This window comes from Struthio camelus, chromosome 1 (assembly GCF_040807025.1).
Source record: "Struthio camelus isolate bStrCam1 chromosome 1, bStrCam1.hap1, whole genome shotgun sequence".
NCBI lineage: Eukaryota > Metazoa > Chordata > Aves > Struthioniformes > Struthionidae > Struthio > Struthio camelus.
In genome coordinates this window covers 74,905,119-74,922,368 of record NC_090942.1, presented here as the reverse complement: position 1 = coordinate 74,922,368, position 17,250 = coordinate 74,905,119, and the positions used below count along the sequence as shown (strand labels likewise).

Below are 17,250 nucleotides of genomic sequence, written 5' to 3'. Positions count from 1 at the left end.
AGGAACAACTTTTAGAGACTCTGGCTTCTCAGGCTGGCAAAGGCTGGGCTCAGCGCGGAGGTGACACGCTCAGTCTCTCGAGTGGAGGATGCAGCGCATATTGCTCTCAAGTGCCCCCCTAGCGGCTGGCTGCAAGCAGGCATAGCACAAGCACCCGATGAAAGGCGAAACGTAAAAAAACTTAGTTCCTAAGCCACACAGCTCTGTAGAGAATGGCAAAAAGAGGATGTATGCAGAATGCAGGTTAAAATGATAACCCTGAATAAAAGAGCAGAATAAAACTTTATAGTCTCTTATTGCAGCAGATTTTGCCAGGTGTCTCAAGAACAGGAGTAAAAAACATAAATACTGTAAATCCATGTCAGCTACAGCACACATGATTCCTTACTGTATCCCGCTGCTCATACCAGAAAGTTAAAGTGGTTAAAGTGAAAAAAAAAACTCGTTTCAAGAGTTCTAGGAAAAATAACTTCTGCTATTTCAGTTAACGTAATAATCTGACTAGGATTTGTTTAATTTGCAATGTAATTTTTAACATACTCAAACGCAACATAGTTTTACCTTCTTAACAAGTACAGGAGACATCACACATTTTCCACGTTAGATAAAAATCCGCTAATGTTTTAAAAGGGAAAAAAACGCTTTGCTTCTATGGATGCTACTTGTTAAACAAACTCTTTACCATCAGCAGAGAACTACAGCTACTTAGATTAATTGCTGTGAGCACTTCTTTTCTCCCGATTACAGTGGTGGGTGTTCACAGGCATTGAATATTTCCAGTGTGCATAGGTACAACATGACAACATGTTTTTTTGCCCCACCATTTTACTAGTTAATTATATTTAAATCAAGCCTGAGAAAGAAATTAATTAAAAAAAGAGAAAGCCAAGAGTATGTCATTCTCCCTTCTGAGAGTGTTATGGAGGCAAAGGTATCTGACACACAAACATGTAGATATATTATTCAACATCAACAGATTTTTTTTTTTTTAAATACAGCATGAAAAGCAGGCAAAGAAGCTATAAATCTACCTTGAAAGATATTCTTTCTCCTGTATTGATACTGTAAAAGTATATTTCACACAGATAAAGATACATCACATTACACAGACACGAGTACGTATGCCTATCCTATCAGGGAGCTTCACATTTAAATCACTCATCCAGATACTATATGCCTCTTACATGATAAAGCCATAAATGCTCGTTAAAACCTCCCTGAGAAGTAGTAAATATTTTGCAAACTAGTTAGATATTTAAGATCTCTGGACAACAAGAGAAGCAAAAACAATTTATCTCCTATCTAAAGGTACCAATCAAACACACTATGCACATAAACATCGCAAGATGCCTGGTGGGAGAGCGTGTGTATGTGTTTGTGTGTGTTTTAATTAACTCCTTGAATGCATATGATGAGCCAGCCACCCAGAATCTCGTAATGCCAAACTCCTGATTTGATTCAAATGCAATGAATACAACAGTCGAATTGTGCAGTCTGATGTGTCACTCATCAGCTCTCTCATTTGTGTTTTTGCGTTCCAAGTCTAGATCACAATTTCAGCAACTGGTAAATTATTGAGACGTTCATTAAAATCTATAATCTGCTAACAGTCAGCTTCTTCCTCACTAAGCATAAGCACAACAAATGAAATTAGCACACACAGGACATTAATAAGTAGTCTGCAAATGTATTAATTCCTTCAGCCTCATCTCAGACAAATAAAAAAGCGTCAATTTTTGTTGCAGCAAAGAATCACTATCTGAAACTTTTAACTAGCACTATATTCCTTGTTCTGATCCCAGACCCCCAGACCTAAATATGTAAGCAATAAAGTCATTTTCTGAAAACATGTCAGTGGAATGTAAATGCTGTTCAGCCCAGTATTAAAGCAATCTCATCATTTTCTTTTAAATGAAGGAATAATTGTTCTTCTTACTTCTACAGGTAGATTTCAGGAGAGTGGGACATCACTCTGAGCAAGTCGGTTAATATGAAGGTGTTACTCTTTCTCCAAAATTCTCAGCAAACGCAGTAGAAGAGGAGAGCTTTTAGGGTAACTTTAGCTAAGAAAAGCACTTAGGAATACGCAAAGTTTCCTTTTAGGAAAATGATTTCTCCATTTGACAGTGTTGGTACAACCCCAAAATAAATTCAGTGGGAGTCTGAAATGACTCGTGCAGCGCAGCAGTGAAGTAGCTAAGTATATTTTTTTCCTCCAAGCAGAGCCTTGCTTTACATCTTCGAGCCTTTCAACTTCTACAAGCTATTCACGAGCTCACAGAATTTTTCTAGTGCACAGAAACGATGACTGTAAATGTTAAACTTGTTCTACTGCCCCCATCCCCACGGCTCCTACCTATGCTTTTAGTCTTTTCTAGCTCTTCCGTTTTTCCTATGGAAACACTAGCCTATCCTTCCTTCTTCCACAAACACTGAATACCTCTTTGCCTTGAATTGGCACATAAAAAAAGAGAGAGAGAGAGAGAGAGAGAGAGAGAGAGAGAGAGAAAGAAAAAAAGATGTCATTCTGTCCTGATGCCTAGCTTAGCCTCTCTCATAGTCTACAGAGAAATGTAAATATGTAGTAATTAATTTGGGTTTAAGAATATTCCATACACTGGGGACATTGTTAAGCAGTCACTTTATCTATTTTTCATTTACCAGATTTTATTAAGACATTAAAACTTTATGTTGGGCATTTCAGAAATCTTATCATTCTGTAAATTTTACAGCTTTCTGTGATGGTTCTGGCCACATTATCTCTACCTTTTCCTCAAAGAAGTAAACTTTCTTTCTATTGCGCTCATACTTGTTATATTTAAATATATCTAAGCATAATCATCCCTGTCTAGGAAAAAAAAAGTTACTCAATTTTTTGAGACCTTTAAAATCAATTCAGAGTGCCACAGGTACATGACAAACTACATCCCAAAAGTTATCCTTTCCTTTGTAACAAATGGAACAGACTCCAGTTGCAATTCCTTCAAACAGTTTTTCTTCAAACATCATCCTCCTCAGTATAAGCATACTGATGCTCCTCTCGAGCAAACAACTGAACCGCCATAAACAGAAATAAAGCGCAAGCAACTTCCCGGGAAAGCACGAAAACCCTTACATTTTTGGTATGACAATTAAATATACATGCTAATTCATCGAACCTAGTGCAATCTACTACTGATACTGAATGAATTAATGAATGTTGATTTGTCTAACACTGAGGATCATTTTCATTCTAAGTGAGTATCACAAATGCCCATGATAATGACCACAGACAAACAAGAGAAGTCCCCTTGATGTAGATCGCTTGAGTCTTTAGAAAGTTGGGGTGACTCAAAGTTTCTGAACTGTTTGCAGTTAACCGGAATACACTGAAACATCATGGGAAAGATGGCAGAAAGAAGAATAACCTTCTGAGATAAATACGAACGCTCTTGAGATCTGAACGGCAAACAACTTTGCTTGATAAATCTTTACCTCCTTGCAATTCACTATTCAAGTTTAAAAGGGAATAATAGGAGATGGCTATTAATAACAAATTAAAAGTTGGTCACACAGATACGACACGCAGGACCCCAGCGACCAGAAATGTGCTCCAAGCACTGCGCTTGTTGAGAATCTAAGAAAATAACCTGCTATAAAATTCTAAAAAGCAATCGTCTATATATTGTACATATATACAGATGCAAACCCTGCGATCGTGTGTGCGCCTGTGAGTCTGCGTGAGAGAAAGTGTGTCCTCCTGCCTGTCTTTTCATAAATACAAATATATTACATGGACAGTATCTACTCTGTGTATGTGTGTAACTATAGTCAAACACACACAATGTAAACAAATGGTAATGATTAACAGAGATATTGGTTTGTATTACCAATTTCAACTGCAGAGGAAAAATTGCAAGAAAAAAAATATATATATGTATCCTGAGGTTTGTTTTTATTGCTTCCCATCTCTACCGCTTGCTATTATCTGAATAGCAAAAGGAGAGCAGTTTATTGATCATTTAACTAGAATGTTTACAAGAGCAAAGCTCTGGGATCTCTGAAAATGAAACGTACACCCGGAAAAAAAAAAAAGGAGAGAGAAACTCAATTTTATTTCTAAGGAAGATGTTTTGACAAAATGATTTATTTATTTATAAAATGTAGATAAATATACATATATGTATCTTTATATACATATATATATGTCGTGCAGAGAGACTTCAGAGAAAAAGAAAGTCCATCAACAGAAAAATGAAAGGACTTCCATTCTGCCTAATAGACTTTATAGGTATTCTGTTCATCACAAAGTTCAAAGTATAAACTAAATAGCTTGCTTCGAAATTTCTATGTATAATCTTAGTGAACTAGATGAATTACTTTTATCCATTAATTTTATGAACAAGACAACTATATTATCAAGATGTTAGATCAGGTTCAACACCAGGAACAGTAACTGTTTCCTCAGGTAGTTGAGCTAACTTAGTACAATAAATGTGAACAAAAATAATTTTTTTCCTATTACTGCAATAATAAGAAACCAAAGAAAAATACCAAATATTCTAAGTAAGTCTGGAAAATTAATTGTATTAAATAAGATCTTGGAACAGTTCAACAATGCCAACTCCACTTTCTAGTAAGGAAGTGTTTAGTTGCAGAAAGAGGACTGAAAGTGTTAAAATAGTTCTTTTCTGAATTTCCCAATTTTATTTTTCTCCGATCTTTTAATGCAGGCATTCTTTCCTGTCCTTTCTCTGCAAGTGTGTTTCTCAGCCCACTTAAAATGTTTTTATCTTGCCTTCTTTTCTGTGCCTTTACTATCAAATTCAGTAGGTTTGAACGATGAACAGCTTGACTTAGCATATTTTTAACCAGCTGGTCTAGCACCTAGCTTGTATTGCATAGTCAGATACAACCAAATGTTTATACAGGAGGTAGCTTTCATGAAAATGAAAAAAAAAAAAAAATCTAAGCAACACGCATCCTGGCATTCTTTTATTTACCACTTCAAAATGAAAAGTTTGAATTGTTTATTGCAGCTAAACAAGGGACTATTAATAATGTTTAAAAATCAAGCCGGAGGGAAAGGATGCTGGATCATCAATGGATGTGTGTACAAACGTCTGAGAAAATGCTTCAAAACCTTTTGGAAACACTAGATCGTATGGAAGAAGGACTAAACTCTTGGAGGTCACGAGCCCTTGCCAGTGACAGAAAAAACTTAATTCCAAACATGCAAGGCTCCTGCTTCAGAAAGGGGGAGATGAACGTATATACGTCATAAATCAAAATCCCGCTTTTGACACTTAGCGAGCGAGGCAACAGCTAAAACTTAGAACCAAGAGTTTCACTTTTTCGAAGCCAAAAGGATGTTCTCTTGATGGAGGGCTGGGATGTTAACTTGCCTAAAAATAATCACTTGTGCTAGATCAACAAAAGGTCATGTGCTTTACTGAGCGCCTTCCAAAGTTTTACAGAAGGATCGAATGGGAAGTTAAATCCACCGCTTCCCCCGCCACCAGACATCTTCTGTCACCCTGGAAATCACTCTCGGAGGGCAGGGAGATGCTGACAATGAAGGCACTCCGCACCCAGCATCGCCTCCTGTATTTTAGTGGGCTGATTCAGGGAAAGGTTTGGGGTTGGAGGAGAAAGGGGGGGGGGGGAGCGCAGGGGAAGAGAGGCGAGCGAAAAAAAAACAAACAACAACAAAAAAAAAAAAAAGAGAGAGAGAGGGCACGATAGTGTCCATGAAGATCTCCACTCGGGAGCGGAACAAAGCTGAGTACCGGGGGAGCATCCCCGGCGCGGCGGGGCGCCGGCACGGAGGGTTCCCCTGCCCCACCCCCACCCCCCCCGCGCGCCCGCCTAACTGACACGCGATTTGAATAGCCAAGGTAACGTTCCGCGGGGGGGGGGGGGGGGGGGGGGGGTAAGAAGAAGCATCTCGCCGCCGTGCCGCCGGAGTTGCGTGCCCCTCTCTCGTGTGTGTGTGTGTGTGTGCGTGTGTGTGTGTGTGTGTTATGTGTGCGTGTGCACCGCGGACATCGCCTCGCACACACGCGGGCGAGCGCGCTAACACGCGTACTCAAATTAAACCCCCTCCCCGCAAAAAATAAAAAACCTACAAGACCAAAAAGAAACAGCAAAAAAAAAAAAAAAACCCACACATACACACCCCAAAAAACAAAACACAAACCCGCCCCCCCTTTCTGTTCCCCCCCCCCCCAACTCGACTCACCTTTCAAACTCCTGAGGTAAATCAGGGTCAGTTAGCATGCTGGAAAAGCACAATTTCCCTTTGTCACAGCAGCCACCTATGATCGCCTCCAACTGAACCTGTCAAGTGAGTCCAAACCTTCTAAACCGATTGATTTTCTCTCTCTCTCTTTCTCTCTCTCTGGCTCTCTCTCTCTCTCTCTGAGCTAGGACTCCTTGACCAGTCTCTTAAAGGGGTAGCACACTTCGCAGCAGACTGTTTATAAAGCTCCCCCCACAGCGGAGCAGCGTGCTGCGGCTGCAAGGCACTAGACAACCTCAGGGTGCCTGTCCTTTCCTTTTAATTCTGCTCTCCAGTCACCACAGAATGTGAAAAGTCAACTCATTTAATGCCCTAAAAACGAACAAAAAAAAAAGAAAAGAAAAGAGAAAAAAAAAAAAAGAAAAGGAGCGGAAAAAAGAAAGCCCAACAATCCACCTAAACCCGGCAAACCAGGAGCAAATCCCCTGCGCTGAGGAAGATCAGTGGAGAAAGAAGATAAAACAAGAGCAGACTGATTAAATTGAAACAGTTATCAACTGTCTCTGAGTTGAAATAGGGGAGAAAAAGATTAGACACATAAAAATGTTACCAAAGGCATTTGTACTCGAAAGAATTTTCATTCCTTTCTCTCCCCCCCCCCCTTTTAGTCTCTCTTTCTCTCCCTCTTTCTCTCTCTTTGAGAGAGAGAGAGAAAAAAAAAACACAACAATCAGGCATTGTTCTGAGGGAAGAAAAGCAACTTTGACAGATTGAAATATAGCAGAGGCCCCTTCAAGGAAACCTGTAAACAACTTGTCACTCACTCTGTCGGTCTCACTGTTAGCTCTTGCTTTCCACAAAGTGCTGCGAACCGTCCTGGCAACAAAACCAAAGTTTCCTCAGCTCCAAACTCCATCAAACAGCCCTGTTGTGTGGAAGGGAAAAGGTATCCACATGCCAAGACAGCGTGCGCGCACACGCACACACCCCGCGCTCACACACACACACACACACAGCAAAAATAAACTTTTTGTCTTCTAGGGCTTTTTTGGTTTTAATTCCCTCCCCCTCGAGCAAGCCGAAGGAGTCCCTCAGCTGTGGATCTCTTTAATTTCCTCTGCCCAGACAGCCACAGATAACAAGGTGGACAAACTGTGGTTTGAGAGACACCCCCCCCCCTCCGCCCCCCACCCCTCCTTTAAGCTGGCTGGCAGCACACGGCCTCCATTGCAGTTCCAATTATCTAGATAAAAATCTGGCAGGCGAGGAAGGTAATCAGGTAATGGACCTTTGACATGAAATGACAGAGGCGCACGCACACCCGCGCTCGCACATACACACAGGCAGAGACCGGGGCCGGCCGGTGCACTGCAGCATCTGGTCAAACGGCGCGGCACCCGCACCGCATCCACACGGGCAGGGCAGGGCAGCGCCAACCCTCCACATCACACACACACACACACACACACGCGCGGAGGCAGCGAGGGGAGGCAGAGGGAGACCAGCTCTCCACTCCTACTGGGAGGGCTCAGGCTGCACAAAAGGCGACACCGCAGAGCCCGCCCCGCCGCGGCGGAGCCGGGGGTGGAGGTGGCTGGTGGTGGTGGTGCTGGGGGGGGGAAGGCAAGCGGCTGCGGGGAGCCTGCCGTCGTCGGCAGGGCAGGTCACTGGATTAGGTCTGCTGCGGAGAATCCCACGAGGAAATTCCCTTCAAAGCCCAAGCGATTAACTGGGGGCTATTCTGGAAACGCAGCAGACAATGGCTCAATAGTCTGCACGGCCAATGTCCAGCCTGGCACTGAACTCGCGTTAGGCGCGGGGGGGGGGGGGGGGGAGAAGAAGGAGGGGGGAAAGGAAAGAAAAAAGCAAAAACTAAGTCTGCCTGTTCTTTAACACACACATGCACACACACCCACACACAAGCACATATCTATACTCCATTCTTTCCATTTCCCCAACCCTAATTCCTTTCTCTCTCTCTCTTTTTTTTTTTTTTTTTAATTTGCAGCTGGATAACATTAAGAGCCTTTAAAAACCATGAGGTTTTGACCTCACCACAGTTTGATTAGGTCCACTGCCCCCTCTCTTCCCCACTTACCCCTACCTCCCAGTCACAAGGAGAGAGCAAGTTTACTTTTCAAAATACGTACAAGTGCACGCACACATACTGACACAGAGCGGCCGTAAACCGCTCAACCTTTTCATGCCCACTGGCTTAAAAAAATTCCAAAAAGAAAAGGCTTATTATTTTTTATCAATGTCCAACAGCTCCGCTCTTTAATTTGTTTCTATTTACTCTCAACGCACGTGTGGTAAGACGGCAGGCTCACACAGGGGCCAGTCAGTCCAGCGCGGCGTAAAGGCAGCATCGGCCAGAGCACCGGGATGATCATTTTAATCACAAACAGCAAAGCCACTCGCAAGTTACGCGCATCCTCCCAAAAGAGCACTACACCATTCATGAAGCGAAACACGGCAGCTAAGTTTGCGAAGGCGCCTTCGTTATCGTTCATAAAAGGGTATCCGCGAAGACCGTCTCTCCAGCCTGCCTCACACCCGCGCTCAGAGCGGAGTCGCGCAGAATCTGTCAACTTCTGGCGTGAGGTACATCTAAGGGCTCCTCACCGTGGGGCAGGGTAAACTCGTTTCCTTCGGCAGCCCCTGGCACATCGTATTCGCCACAGAGGTTCATTCACAGCAGACTGACAGACCTAGTTAACGTGGACAAGGATTTTTTATTTTTTTATTTGTGGTTTAGGAGCGAGCCCTTTTAGGATAGCTATGAAATAGACATTGAAAAGGCTGCGGATGATTAAAAAGAACAATTGCAAATACTACTTCTTTCAGCTGAGGGTCTCAAACCATGTTAAGTCTCACATTACTCCTCTGCAGGTAATAAATATAATTAGGGCCTATTCCAAAACTTTATTTGTATTGAAAAGTATCTCGCTCCACAGGGGCTCTTTTCAAATCAGCAAATCTGTGTGGAGTAAGGGGCTGCTCAGTAGGAGAATTTGGCCTCAAATAAGGAAACTAAGATGCAGACAGGTTAAGTAGCTTGCCCATGCCGACACAGTTAGACAACTTCAGCAAAAGGATGAGAAACAAAGATCCCATGTGCCCTGCAGTCGGCAAGAGTCCCTACGCTGCTGAAACACGTTCCTCCCTGTGACCAGAAGTATATTTTAGCTGTTTTTTCTACAAAGGCATGATTTTTACATCTAACTGCTTGGTTAAAACGCACTTCAGAGATTTATTCACACTTTTCAGTATTTGTGAGGCCCCTTTTTCTTGGGCTTTTGTTTTTCTGTTGATGCACCATTGCCCCTCAGTACTTCCAGGATGCTGTTCCTCTCTGCCACTTTTTACTTTACTTCCCTTGCTTCCTCACTTACAGCCTTGGGAGAAGTCTGCAAAGAGAAGCCAGTCAGAAACCCCAGCTAGGGGAAAATGAAGATGACCTTTTAGTCAAAGAATTGGCAACAGTTTTGGCAGAACAGGACTATCACATTTTGACTGCATGTTAACGCCATTCAGCTCTCTTTTCATCTCACCTCTGCTCCGCAACTGCCTTTTTTCCACCACGTCCTTCCATCCTCTGTTCACATGTATTTACCCCTTCCTATGTCACTTCCTATATCAGCGGTAAGATCTTCGGGGCAATGAGGATGTACTCCTCCAAGTTTGTGCACAATGGGGCTCCTTCTTGGCTGGCTCTCAGCTACTATGATTATAAACACGAACAATCACCATCAATATCAGGAAATACGGAACAGGAATTTGACTAAACTAGAAAAAATACAAAGAGCCCTAATAAAGGGCCTAGTCAAAAGCATTCAGAGGAATGGTCTCTACTTCCTTTCTTCCATTTTCCCCTCTCCTTTTCAGCTCCCCCTCTTGCTCAGATATCTTTCAGATTTCTTCCCTTTCCCCCCTCCCCCCCTTACCTTAGTTTATAACATTTACCATTACCCCATTATGCTTTTTGCTAAGCTACCTACCTTATTTTTTCTGCAGCTATTGAGCTCCCTCTCCCAGTTCAGTGGGAGGAAACAGAGTTGGGTCCAACAGGAGAAAAAAAAAAAAAAGTTACTGTTACCATTGTATTTCTAGCTATAAAATTATGTTCTTGTAAGTTCATCTAACTGCAATTGCGAGAGGAAGATAAAGAAGGCCAAACAAATGGTTTTAGAGAATCTTTGAAACCTTCCTACAATCACATTGCGTTAACTTGAAAGACTTGCTTTTTAGAAACAGCAAGGACACATAACAAAGGTTGTTATCACAAAGTGGAAAAACTAACAAATTCAGATAAATGATCACTGACTGAGAAATAAGAAAATGTATGTAATATGCAACTGTCCAAATTTTAACATATGACATTTTACCTTGTCCTGAAACTTTTCACTGGCAATAGCAAGTCTTGATGCCCCTTTTTACTGAGCAGGTCAGTAGTTAGAAAATTCACTTGCGATGCAGATCTATGTCCAATTGTCTTCTCAAATCTGGATATGTAAGTTCAAATATCTTAAACTGATGAGAAAATTGAACCTTTTTTCCCCATTTCTCTTTCCCCACATCTGCTTCCCTTAAGGGTGCCCAACACAAGAAAGTCCAGGTAAAACGAGACAATTTGTGTTGAATTAAACAAAAAAGTTCCGACCTTCATTTAGATGAGGGAAATAAATTCAGCTAAGTATAAAAATTCATGGAAGAGTTTATAATTTGAGTTTTGTTGCTATAGTGGCTCTCCAGTTCAAGAGGTAAACCAAAAAAAAAAAAAAAAATCAATTATCCACCCTGCTCAAGTTAGATATATCTAATATTCCAGAGTTAAGGTATTTCTAATCCACAGGTTTTTATACCTTCATATTGGCGGAAAGAAAAACTTTAAGCTAAACAGAAACAAGTTCTTAAAATCAAATGATAATACTTCAGCCTAGTGCCTTTGGCAGACGCTACAATACAATAAGTGAAGGAAGTGCTGGAAAAAAAAAAGTGAGCTTTGCGGGCTTTGTTGTTTCCACTGTAAGTTTTAATAATAGACACCTACAAAGTCCAAGGAAATGTAAGATGTTCCGCACAATGATTTACTGGAAAATTCTCACAGAAAATATGCAAAACTCCAAAGACCCTTTCTTTTTAAGGCACGTATCCAAAACAACTACAGCATTAAAATTAATCTGTAAAATTTCTAAGAAAGGATGTTTTGGAACAGGTTGAGAGAGAATGGAGGGAGAATGGCGTGGGGTTGATGCATTTATTATGAAGAATATCTTGCAAATAATGAGTGCTTGCTTCAGAGTATGGAAATGTTTAGCTACAATGCAGTTTGGATCATATGCTTAGGAACAGATTTTTCCTTTCAGTGTGCATGCCTAACTGCCATTTCCATTAATGGGAATTAAGTACATGTGTCAAGAGGAGAAGTTAACTCTTAGAAATATAACTAATTTATGCCTTTTTTTTTTTTTAAATGAATGTAAATGCCACATCAGGCATGTTTGGTGTTGGCAAAACTCAGTGCTGAATATAGTATAGCAAAATCTGAGGAGAAGACAGCCTACAGAACTGAAATTCCTGTGCTATTTAGGGTTATTCAATTTACTGTATTTCTTCAAGGAAAAATAAAACCTTCTCATTTGCAAATGGGAAGCCCCAATTTAGCAGCTGTTTACGTGTAATTTCAGCAGTGGCCTATCATCTGCAACCCTCCCTGCAAAAGGGAACTGACACTATCCTAAAGGAGAAATACGAACCTTCAGCTAAAATTTGAATTCAAACTTCCCTAAAAGGTCACTAAACTTTAAAATAAAGATCCTAATCATTTGTTAAAAAATCAAGTTAGCACACTTTGATTCTGTCCACTCCACATTTACCAGAGTAAAGGAACCTCAAATTTAATACACATATGAGTTAAACTATAATAATGTTTTTAAATAAAAAATAGTATATATAAACACACGCAACATTAATTTTTACATATATTCTGCTGTAGCAAAAAATAACTTCCAATAGTGAAAATGAGAGAAATCAGGGGCAAATTTCCGATTTTCTTTTTCAGTTTCTTTATTTTGGGTGTGGTTTGTTTCATTATTTCTCTACAGTGTCAGTTAGCTAGCAAGGCCCTTTTACCGTCTGTCTGAGCAGCCTTGGTCTGCACAGAAGCAACTTGAGGAGGGAAAAGAAAAAAGACAGTTTGTTTGTTTAAAAAAAAAAGTCACAAAAAAATAGATGGGAATTGTCCATGGATAGGAGCTGTGCTTGAAGCACTTTAAGAAACAAACTAGATTTCAAATTTAGAGTTTTTCATTAAGGTTTTGTTAAAAAAAAAAAATTACTACTATAAGAACCTGTTGCTCTAAATATTCCCCTCTCTCCCCCCCCCCCCCCCCCCCAACAAAATGTACTGTCCTGCTAGGAGACCAAAAGCCTCACCTTACATACAGTCTCCTTCTTCTGCCTCCATCCTAATCAGGAGGATTACTTTCTGAGTGACAGGCCTGTTTACTAGCAATGCCCACCCAGTCTTCAGCCTCTTGGATAACAATGCCAACAGGGATGTTCCTCCTCAGTGTCATTTCTAATGACTGTTAGGAAAACGTAGATGCCTGTCCACAATATACTGGACAAGGAACTCAGCTCATATAAATGACCAACTCCCATCAAACGGAAATTACTCCTTTTTCCCCTGTGTGTGTGGAGGAGCAGCTAGTAGACCCCCAAGCCTCTTTTGAACAGGCAGCCTAAGTTTTAGAGCCAAACACAAGCTTCTGAGCATAAGTATCCTAATAATACAACTTTGATCTATTTATAAGTGTAGATAATAATTGTTGAGCATGACTCAAAGTGCACTGAAATTAATAGAGACCTTTCTGCTTAATCCAAGGGGCTTGTCTGAGCGTCTCTCAACAGATTTCTTGCAGGTTTTCTCACCGCATTCTTGTCCCGTCCCCAATAACTATTTTACCTCTTTTTAAACCACTGAATAGGGTTAGGGTCATCATATTTTGGCTCTGTATTTCTTATCAGACCATTCTTTCCACTATATTATGCTATTACTAGCCTGTGCACCAATGACGCCGGGAATAAAACAAACAGGTTTGCTTCCACTGTTTGATATAAAACAAGCACCATATAATTTAAAGTACAAGGGTGTTTTGGAATAATCCATGGCACCTAATCCTATACATTTTGTTAAAGGCATTCCAGATTTCCTTTTGTGACCCTGAGGTTTACTCTGGTGTTTGCAATCAAACTTCTCCAAGCCCACAGCTGTACATCTACTGTCTGCCTCTTTTCAAGAGAAGTGGTTGTCTTTTACTGCTGTTATGATAATTTATTACACTTTTCCCATAGAGCTAGCAGCCACCTTCAGCTTGAGCTTTTTTGTGGTGAGCATGACATAAACACACAGAGCTCAATTCACAATTGTCCTTCATTTTATATACTCGAATCAGAAAAAAAGTAAGACTATAAAATACTTCCAAATAATACTAGCATTTTCTGCTCACTTTGCACTGGAAGAATAGTGAAGAATTAGGTCTTTTGTAGGAAATATCCTCTATCCAAACCAGTCTACAATTTAAAGTATAATTGTAAATAGGCAAAGAACCCAGAAAGGGTAATATTCTTACATTCTATAAATTACTTTTTTGTTTTACTCCTTCTTACTCTGTACAATCATAAGAATTCCTGTAACCACTATATAGAAAATAAATGTTTCAAAAAGATATGGATACTGAAACATCCACTTTTAAAATTCAGAACAAATGTGTAAATATATTCCCTTTTCACTCTACCACACATGCAAGTTACCTATATTACATATACAATCATGATAAAGCTAATATAACTTAGTATTTATTAAATGCACTGTACTGATACTTAACTTGTTATATATGTCACTGTCAAGATCGAACTGTAAATCAAGCAATGATTCTAATGACATTATATACATCTTGGTAAGAGAAGGAGTTATAAAACATGTTGCTATTTTACACCTTGCAACACTGAAACAGTAACCAGTGAGTATGTAGAGTTATGTTTCATTTATAAAGTTAGGAAAGCATACTACATATATTCATTTATTTTAACGATGCTCTGATGCAGTTTTATCAATAATTTGCACTTTCGGGTAAAAGCAAAACTAATGCCATTTGTTTTTTTTTTTTTTCTCTCCAAACTAAAAGGCTGAATTCCTGCTTCCGAAAGACAGACTAAAAACAGAGGATTCAGACTCTATTCTAGAGAAATAAATACATAGCTACAGTATAAAACAGACCAATGGCTTGTTGTTATTGCTAGTTCTGTGGAGGCTTAACTCTTGTTTCTCATTACGTGGGACAGCTATAGGCTGGAAACATTGCTTAGGGTAGCATGCTGGGGTCTCCTGGGAACGCTACTGCGCCGCGTGAAGAAACGCACACAAAATGCTGGTATAGTATTCTGAAGCATAGGTATGGGGAAAAAATCAGAATATCTAGAAAGATAGATTTAGAATTTAAGTACATTCTGAATATACAAGAATTAGAAAGAAGATATAAAAAACTATGACCAACACAAAACCCCTCTGGACTGAAGCAAACATTCATTAAGATTAAAACACAACCTCGTGTCTCAGGAATGTTTATTAAAGAAAACCTACATCATAAATTTTCGTCTGCCTGGAGAGGATCCAAAGCTTAGTGTCTCTTCTCTTGCCATATAACATTGTACTGAATCCAGACTGCACATTTGGTCAACCACTTTTCCCCTTAAATAACACTTTTTATTTCTGATGTGGCTTTTGTTTTGTTTTACAAAGTTTAATTCCTCTTTCTTTGTTGATGTGTTTTCATTTTGTCATTATTTCAAAGTTGTGTAGAAGTAATTAGTGACGCTATGCCAAGGACTGAACTTCACAAGCAACCTAAATATTTTGATTCACTGAGAATGCAGTCCATAATTTCCAAAGTACCTGACCCTTGTCCAATAAATAAAATAAAATAAATTAGATAACGTCTGCATGTTAACAGCGTAAGCATATGCAGAAAAACATCAAAATACAGAAACACTGAATGCCACCACATCAAATATCAGAGATACTCTTTTGACACCTTTTCAAAAAATACAGTCAAATTCTTACATACCTTTTTAGCATTTGACCCCATACAATCAATCCCATCTACCATCTCTCCTGGTATTTGCATATAGCAACTACCCTTTCTTGAGAGCAATGTGGTTCAAAATCTGGGCAAAGATGTCACATGTGAGAATGTCACAGGTGAAACTTGTTTTCTAATGAATTCTCAGCTAGCAAAAAATGGCAGCAGGTGTCTCCAGGACTGCAAATTGCTTGGAAAAATAAAGGGAGACAGGGACACCTACCTTTTTTCTTGTTACCTGCCTTTTTTGTAACTTGCCATAAATTTCTCAGAGGGGTTCCAATACCATAGTGAAAACTAACCTGGTGCAAACGGCCAAGTACAGCCCTTTGACACAAAAGCAACTACGCAGAGCTTCATGACTACAGTTTCTAGAAAGGTCGCCACTGTAAAGTGATTTGTGGGCCGTGACACATTGGCTTACTAAACAAATGCCCATGACATTACCAGGGTTTTGTGTTTAATGTCATGAAAAAGATGTGCATCATGTAATAAAAATAAACTTAATTATAACTGATAGTTCAAAAAATCACCATAGAATTTAAGAGAGAACTGTGCCTCAAACACAGACACTACAGAGTGGTTCACAAAGGTTCACAAAGGAAAGTTCTCCACTATATTACGTCCTGGATGTCTCAGAGGCAGGGGATTTAAACTGGACAAACAACGTATAACAAGACAGGGAAGCTTATTCCTAGCCCTCATCTTTCGGTGGCTGAGGTATACCTCTGACGTATACGTTATTTAATACAACCTTGGCCTAAGTGAAAAGTGGCCTCAAATATAAAGTAAACCAAATTTTGTAAGACAGAAAAAATCAATACACAAATGAGAAATGGGCAAATGCACTACCGAGCTTGCTACAAAAAAGTACCTACCAGGACGCAGCATGTCCCCAACTATCTCAGCAGCATGCTTTGATGACCACAGCTGGCTGGTGCAGCTGCCCAGGCCCCCCAGCTACAGCTTGTGGCTTCGCAGGTCAGATCAGATGAATTGAGCCTGCAGCTGTTTAGAGTCCTACCTGGTAGAGGTGTGGTCTGCAAAGACTGGGTAAGAGCAAATTTTTTTCATGGCTAACTTCAAAATCTTGTATTTGAGCACATAATGCAGATTAAACACAAGTCTTTTATTTATTATTTTATTTTATTTTATTTTATTTTTATTTTTATTTTTATTTTTATTTTTTTAACTTCTCAGATATGGAAATCCTAAGGGAAACAGGTCCATAAGTCAATTTTAAGTTGCATAAAACTGTTTTCTATTTTGTCTTTTGTATTTGTTACCTTTGCATTTGACTGAGCCACTTGTTTGTGTAACAGCTGAAAAAGTAAGAAGGAATAACGGATCTTCCTTTCTTATACTACACATTATTTTATAAGCCTCTGCTTTATATTATTCACCTTTTCTCTAAACAGTTCCTTAGCTTTTTCTTCATATAGAAGTCTCTTTAAAATTAAATTGTGCACTGCCTCCTTGATTTTTTTTTCTTTCTATTTCTGCTATATATGTCTTTTAGCATAACCCACACGGAACTCAGTATTACAGGAAAGGGTTTATTGCTGACATACGTCAATCTAGTATTTTAAGCATTATTTCTTATTCCATTTTCAACAACTAAATCTTATGATTGAAACAACTAAATCTTATGTTTGAATTGTTCTATCTACTTTGATTAAGTAATCCATAAGGAAACAGAAGCCTTCTTCCTTTCCACTCCCAAGTGATTATAGTTACAACAGAACAGAGCAGAGAGTATCATCAAGTCAATTTTTCTGCCCTATGTGCAACACTTAGCATTTGTCAACACCACACTTGTTGTGCAACCAACCTATCCATCCTCCTACCCTGCAAGATGTGCACTGTTGTTCACCTCCACTTTTG

General features: G+C 39.8%; 1 protein-coding gene across 50 annotated transcripts in view; it reads right to left on the bottom strand.

The window, feature by feature from the left end:
• The window catches only part of SOX5 (SRY-box transcription factor 5), a 724,053-nt gene that overhangs the window by 288,336 nt on the left and 418,467 nt on the right, over positions 1–17,250 (bottom strand). For 3 of the 50 annotated variants that reach the window (XM_068949289.1, XM_068949382.1, XM_068949415.1), the window contains exon 1: positions 7,045–7,263. The exons of 28 other annotated variants lie outside the window; for them this stretch is intronic. In XM_068949289.1, coding sequence (XP_068805390.1) covers positions 7,045–7,136 — 92 coding nt within the window. In that variant the 5' untranslated portion in view covers positions 7,137–7,263. Of the gene's footprint in view, positions 1–6,220; positions 6,556–7,044; positions 7,266–7,557; positions 7,738–17,250 lie in introns of those variants that run through there. 19 more of the 50 variants (XM_068949539.1, XM_068949550.1, XM_068949547.1 and 16 more) reach the window with 12 other exon arrangements.